This window comes from Dromiciops gliroides, chromosome X, assembly GCF_019393635.1.
Source record: "Dromiciops gliroides isolate mDroGli1 chromosome X, mDroGli1.pri, whole genome shotgun sequence".
Lineage (NCBI taxonomy): Eukaryota > Metazoa > Chordata > Mammalia > Microbiotheria > Microbiotheriidae > Dromiciops > Dromiciops gliroides.
The window spans coordinates 5,240,474-5,247,691 of NC_057867.1; the positions used below are offsets into that span (position 1 = coordinate 5,240,474).

Consider the following 7,218-nt stretch of genomic DNA (forward strand, 5'->3'; position numbering starts at 1 on the left):
CCAGCACAGTGCAATATGGGTTTCTCCAGTTTCCGATGGCCCTGGACTGTGCTACACCTGAACTGGGAAGTCTGAAAGAAACATGGGCATCAATCATGTCCCTGGGGTGCAGAGGACAGGCCTGGGGCTCTGATTCTACTAACCTATGACGGCCAGCTGACCTTAGGCCAGTAGCCTCACCTTCATGCTAGAGGAGGTGGAAATGCTAAATTCCCATTTAATTTCACTTTACCGATTTTGTGTCAATGACTTCCTTTCCACAAATACCCTCTTCTCTCTCACTGGGCTCCTTCCTTTCTCCTGCCTAAAGCAGCACCAACCTCCACTAGCCTCTGAGAATAACTAAGTCTCTTTCTTTCTGCTTCTCAGTTACTTCCTTCCCTTATTTCCCACAAGGACCCTTCACAACTTCCCAACTCCTAAGCCTCTGGAGGGAGAATGTTCCTTACATTGGGTTTCCACTTAGGGAAAGGTTTATTAACTCCTCCTTATGGAATTTTTTTCAAAAACTATGAGAGGGGCAGCTAGGTGGCGCAGTGGATAGAGCACGGGCCCTGGAGTCAGGAGGACCTGAGTTCAAATCAGGCCTCAGACACTTAACACTTACTAGCTGTGTGACCCTGGGCAAGTCACTTAACCCCAATTGCCTCAGTAAAAAACAAAACAAAACAAAACAAAAACAAAAACAAAAAAACAACTATGGGAGCTTTTTACAAATTGTCATTGACAAAAATAAATACAACCACAATTACATTTGTTTTGTAGTAACATTCTAAATTCTAAGACACCTTTTAGAAAACCATTTCTATCTTGCGGCAATTATTTATTTTAAAAAGCTCTGGCTAATGGTAGCATTTACAATTTAGTTTGATTCTTCCAAGCCAGGAAACGAGGCCAGTTCAGAGATGATTAAGAATTGCCTGCATTGTAAAAAGTTAGTCAAGAAATTTAAGGCCAATGTTGAAGTAAACATAAGGAAAGTAATCTTGGTTACTGAGTTGTAATCCAGGCATATCCAGAGATGAATCCATTATACTGGCTGCTACCTCATCCACATGCCTGAAAGCGGAGTTGACAATCTCCCTCAGACGTTTTGGGGACTTTTTCTGGGGTTGTAACAATACTGCCTTAAAACTCACCGGTAGGCCATACCTTAACACGGATTCAACAAACACTCTCAAGGCCTTTATGTGAATCCAGATGACAAACACTTCACCAAAGTTCACCTTGAGCCAACACAGAAATGGACTTTCCCAGTAGCCCTCACTCTCAGTCTGAATCTCAATTTCTTCTGCTTTCTTGATCTGTTTTGTTTGATATTTGAAGGGATTGACCAGTCTGGCTGCCATCATAACTTGATCCAGGAAGGAGATAGATGGATTTTTTCGAGCCCTCCGGGAATTATCATGTTGTTGTTTCTTTGCTAAAAGCAACTTGATCAGCTCTTCCCTTTCCATTTGAATTTCTTTTTCATCGTAAAAAAAGTCTCGAACGGTAAACTTGTGGGCTTTGGCTTTGGCTTTGAAATCATCAAGCACTTTTCGGAACATGGTGACCGTGAAGAGGCCACTCTCGTTGTCTTCAACAATCAGTTTGGTTGAGCGAGGGACCACCATGTCTGACAGGGATTCGTAAGTTTTCTGCCACAGAGAATAACTTGCCTTTGGAACAATGACCAGGAGGGTGATGAGATATTCGGAATCTAACACAAAATCCTCTTTGCTCACAAGATCTGACAGTGTTCGAGTAAAGAGGCTCCCCAAAAATTTCTTTTCTATATTCTCCAGATCCCTTTTCAGTTTGTTGTAGGCTGTGATTTTGGTTTGCAGATCAGTGTCCATTTGAGCCAGTTGCTTCGCTAATGTGTCCCCTATAGCCCCCAACGGCTGTTTAGAAGGGTATTTGGCTATATCCCATTCAAAGTGGGTCACAAAGGAAGCTAAGGTGACTCCGTTGGCCAAGAGGTGCTCCTGAACTTCACCTTTCTTAGCTTCCGTCAGTTCTGAAACATACTGAGTCATTCTCTTCACTAGGCTTTCGGCAAGTGGATCAAGTTTCCCCAACTCATCCGAAAGGATAACAAGAGAATCTAAAGTCCCCACTTTGAAATCGGGAATAGGGAAATTGGTATTGCGGGACAGATTGGATTTGGCGGTAAAATTGTTCATCCGCTCCAGGATCTCCAAATTTTCCCTGTCTCCAGGGACAGAAATTAACCAAAACTCTGACGACATGATTCAAACCTTTCGTTTTGGTCCAGATAACTGGTGCTCAGCGAAAGAGGTTCCCACGCCAGGATGCTATCTTGAGAACGGGTGCAGGGAGAGTAGAGTTAGTGTCGGAACAAAATAATACTAGGTTTCCTCCGATTGGGCAGCCCCTGAGGTGGGATATGGGAAAGGACTGCCCGGCCCTCGGTCCTTTCTGAGCCACTCCGCGGCCTGTAGGGGCCGGAATAGGAAGCCCCCGCCTTCTGTAGCGAATGACAGGACCTGCACAAACCACTGCGGCTAGAGAAGCCAAAGCCTTCAGTTGATCTGGCGCTAGGGCAACTGCCACGCCCTTGTTACGTGCCATCATGCCTTTATTCCCCAAGTACTACGCAAGGGGGCGGGGCCGGCTCCTCCCCAAGCTGAATTCTGGCCTAGAGGGTTTTTTTGTTTTTGTTTTTGTTTTTGTTTTTGTTTTTTGCGGGGCAATGGGGGTTAAGTGGCTTGCCCGGGGTCACACCGCTAGTAAGTGTCAAGTGTCTGAGGCTGGATTTGAACTCAGGTCCTCCTGAATCCAGGGCCGGTGCTCTATCCACTGTGCCACCTAGCTGCCCCCCTAGCATCGAGTTCTAAGTAAAAGAGGTGCCCATGCAGACTCTTTCTACTTCCTCTACCCATCCCTGGTCACATTTAACGCTCAGATATATTTATATAAATACATCCATATATCCATATCCATATATCTGCATATATGTGTGTATCTCTGGAATATGCTACCTTTTCTCCTCTGACAGTAGCCGCACCCTTGTGCACCCAGCTGAGGGGCTGTGGGACAAATTAGCCTATGGGAAGATATACAAGCTATGTATGTTGGACATTAGCTACCGACAAGCATCTGCCTATATGTAGGAAAATAGCCTGTCTGCAAATGGGCTGCATAATCTACAAAATGGCAGATGGTGACTCTATCCAAGGCTACAAGTTTAATTCTGCACCAAAAACCATGATAGTCCAACAAAAATGATTTATGAAGTGTAACATGCCTCATTTGAAAATATATTAGCTATAAATTGTGCAAACCCTTTGACCCAGTAATACCACTACTAGGTCTGTATCCCAAAGAGATCAAAAAAAAAAAAAGGGAAAAGCACCCACATGTACAAAAATATATCTAGCAGCTCTCTTTGTGGTGGCAAAGAATTGGAAATTGAAGGGCTGCCCATCAATTGGGCAATGCTGAACAAGTTGTGGTATGTGAATGCAATGGAATACTTTTAAGTGCTTTAAGAAAGGATGAGCAGGCAGATTTCAGAAAAACCTGGAAAGACTTACATGAACTGATGCTGAGTGAAGTGAGCAGAACCAGGAGAACATTGTTGTAACAGCAACAATGTGTGATGATCAGCTGTGATAGACTTAGCTCTTCTCAGCAATACGATGATCCAAGACAATTACAAAAGAACTCATGATGGAAAATGCTCGCCACATCCAGGAAAAGAAGTGTTGGGGTCTGAATGCAGATCAAAGCATACTATTTTTAATTTTTTTTACTTTTTTTTTTGTTTTTTCGTGTTTTTAAAATTTTGTTATGTTTCTTTCACAACATGATTTATGTGTAAATATGTTTTAAATTATTTCACATGTATAACCTGTATACATGTGCTTGCCATCTTGGGGAAGAGAGAGGGGAGGGAAGGTTTGAGAAAAATTTGGAACTCAAAATCTTTCAAAAATTAAATGTTGAAAATTATCTTTACATGTATTGGAAAAAATAAAATACTATTAACTTTTTTGTTTTTTGGTGGTTTTTTTGCTGGGCAATGGGGGTTAAGTGACTTGCCCAGGGTCACACAGCTAGTAAGTGTCAAGTGTCTGAGGCCGGATTTGAACTCAGGTACTCCTGAATTCAGGGCCGGTGCTTTACCACTGCGCCATCTAGCTGCCCCACTATTAACTTTTTTAAATAGGGAAACCTAAAAAAAAAAGAAAATATATTAGCCAGTGAGTTATAGAAAGATGAAATTCATGAAAAATGTAAGTTAGTTCAAGCAAAGCAAGGCCGAATCAGGAATGCGATTGATGGACAAATCCATGTTTTTTAAACTTGGAGAGAGACAGAAAGGGATGAGCAGAGAGTTGGCCCTATAGAGTTGGGGCAGACAGAGACATAAAGAAGACAGAGACTGAGGGTGAGACATTGAGCAAAAGAAGATGGTGGAGGGGCAACTAGGTGGCACAGTGGATAGAGCACCGGCCCTGGAGTCAGGAGTACCTGAGTTCAAATCCGGCCTCAGACACTTAACACTTACTAGCTGTGTGACGCTGGGCAAGTCACTTAACCCCAATTGCCTCACTAAAAACAAAACAAAACAAAAAAAACCCAAAAAAACAACAACAAAAAAGAAGATGGTGGGAAAGAGTGGGGAGAGATCAGGGAGGAGGAACACAGGGGTAAGGAATACAAGAGGAGGAAGGCAGACAGAGGACAGGCACAAAGAAAGAGGGGAGACTGAGGGAAGGAGGCCAAAGGGGAATGGAGAGAAAATAAAAAGAAAAGGAAGTGTGTGGGACAATTATGGATTTGAGTCAGATTAAACTCTGAGGATGGAGTCTGAAAGATACCTAGCTCCCCCCCCCCCACCGAATAGCTAGCCTCTCGTTTTGCCTAAAAGTTAATTGCTTGTCAAATTCTCACTGTCTCCTTTAAGTTTTATTGTTGAGATAATGGACTTGGGACAGTTCTGTAAACTTTGGGGATGGGGTCTGGGAGATATCCAGTCCCCCAGTAAGTTTTATTACTGGTCACAGTTCTACCAATTAGCACTATTTACTTTACTTCTGCTTAGTTCCCACATGCCAGCTACACCTTGGTTTACAGCCTGTAATAAAAATCGTGTCTCCGAATAGTCGGCTTACCCCCCTCACATGTCAGAATCCCAGTCCCTGTCATGGATTAATTGCAGTCAGGTAAGGAAATGATTTCTGCCTCCCTCTTTCTTTGACATTCCTCAGACTTATACCCCTTCCCCTTCTCCCCTTTGTTCTTGGACATGTCTCCATACATGGATCACGAGCTGGGCACGCACCTTGGGTGAGACAGGATTGGATGTTAGATTGTGAGCTCATCCACCCTAGGTGTACATGGGGACAGTCCTTTTCAAGATTACTATAAAAACCTAGAGGATTGGGCCTATCTTTGCAAGACTTCAAGGTGTAATTGGGTTTTTCCCGTCCTCATGAGGATGTAATAAATCTGTCTCTGCTTGACTTGGTGGTCTCCTCGAGTTATCTGGGTAAACTGAGTCAGTTTGTCCCAAACAGAAGGAACAAGGAGAACAACGAAGCCTGGGTTTACAGCAATGCTTATAGGCAGAAGGAGACAACTGGTGGCTTAGTGGATAGAGTACTGGGCCTGGAGGCAGGAAGACCCAAGTTTGAATCTGGCCTCAGACACTTCCTAGCTGTGTGACCCTGGGCAAGTCACTTCACCTCTTATTGCCTAACAAAATGTATCCACTGGAGACAGAAATGGCAAACTACTCCAGTATCTTTACCAAGAAAACCCCATGCACAGCTGGTCATGAAGAGTCAGATGGCACTGATCAACTGAAGAACAACAAAAAAATATATAGGCAGAAATCCTTGCAGAAAAGTTAGAGTCATAATGAGCTAGACAGGTTTGGAGGGAGGCAGTGCAGAAGGCTGGAGGTCAGAGGAAGATGATGGTAGAGCCTTGCAGCAGCTGGAGGAGACAGGAAAGAGAGAGGGAATGCTAGGAAGGGCAGAGGATGGGAGGAGAGAACTCCATGAGAAGGGGAAAGGAATGATTAGGAAGAGCAAGAGAGGAAGCCATTTGGGGAATGAAGGCCAAAGATGAGGAAAGAAAGCTGGGAAGAAGTGTATCTAGGTTGTGAGCTACAGAGAGAAAGGAGGGCATCGGACAGTGACAACTGGGTGGCAGGAAGATGGGGGCAGTAGCACAGACATGGAAGGACCTGCTAGAAATGGGAGAAGGCAATGAGCTCTGGGTGCTCGACCTGAAGAGGGGAGAAATAGTGAGTTAGAGCAGAGGGGGAATCTAATGGAGGAGGGAAAGGAGCTAGAGCAGGAGAGGGGTGGGAGCATTGGGCAAGAAAACAGAAGTGAGAGGGGGCAGGAAATGACCTGGAGAAAGGAGGGGAGCAGGAACGGGGTAGGCAGTGAGTTGGAAGGGGACAAACAGGCATTGGGAGTAAGAAAGGAAAGGGTGGGCATAGCAGTGGGAAAGAGCAGCCCTAAGAGCTCAGGTGGCACAGTGGATAGAGCACCGGCCCTGGAGTCAAGAGGTCCTGAGTTCAAATCCAGCCTCAGACACTTAACACTTACTAGCTGTATGACCCTGGGCAAGTCACTTAACCCCAATTGCCTCAAAAAAAGAGCTCAGAGCAGTCCCAGAGCCAAGTGTTACAAGTTCAGTGAGGGGGCAGCTAGGTGGTGCAGTGGATGAAGCACTGGCCCTGCATTCAGGAAGACCTGAGTTCAAATCCAACCTCACTTGACACTTACTAGCTGTGTGACCCTGGAAAAGTCACTTAACCCCAATTGCCTCACACACACACACACACACACACACACACACATACATACACATAGAATGGGATAGAGAGGAGAGGAGGTGAGAATGGGATAAAAGGGGGAGGAAGAGTGGAAAGTGAGCTTGAGAGGGGACCTGAGAGGACCAGTGGAGCAGGGGTCCTAGAACTTTAAAATCTTCATCCATTTTGACAAGTGTATTTCAATAGAATAGGTTTCCATGGTAATCCTCTGTATTTTCTGGAATGCATTTAACTGCACTCTTCTCAGTAGGGGTTCCAGAGTTCAGCCAGAATGCCCAAAGGCTCCTGGTCTCAAAACAAGAACTAGAGAGAGGGGGAAAGCTAAAGCTTGGGGGGAGGGGGCAGAGGAGGGGCTCCAGGAACTCGAAAAAGATGAATGGGGAGGATGGGCAAGCAGGGAGTAGGGGGGGGGT

At 44.9% G+C, this 7,218-nt stretch overlaps 1 protein-coding gene across 1 annotated transcript; it reads right to left on the reverse strand.

The window, feature by feature from the left end:
• Positions 1–935: 935 nt before the first annotated feature.
• LOC122734180 (V-type proton ATPase subunit C 2-like) lies at positions 936–2,234 on the reverse strand. The gene has a single exon (XM_043974923.1). The coding sequence runs from the start codon at positions 2,232–2,234 to the stop codon at positions 936–938; it is 1,299 nt and encodes a 432-aa protein (XP_043830858.1).
• Positions 2,235–7,218: the final 4,984 nt, after the last annotated feature.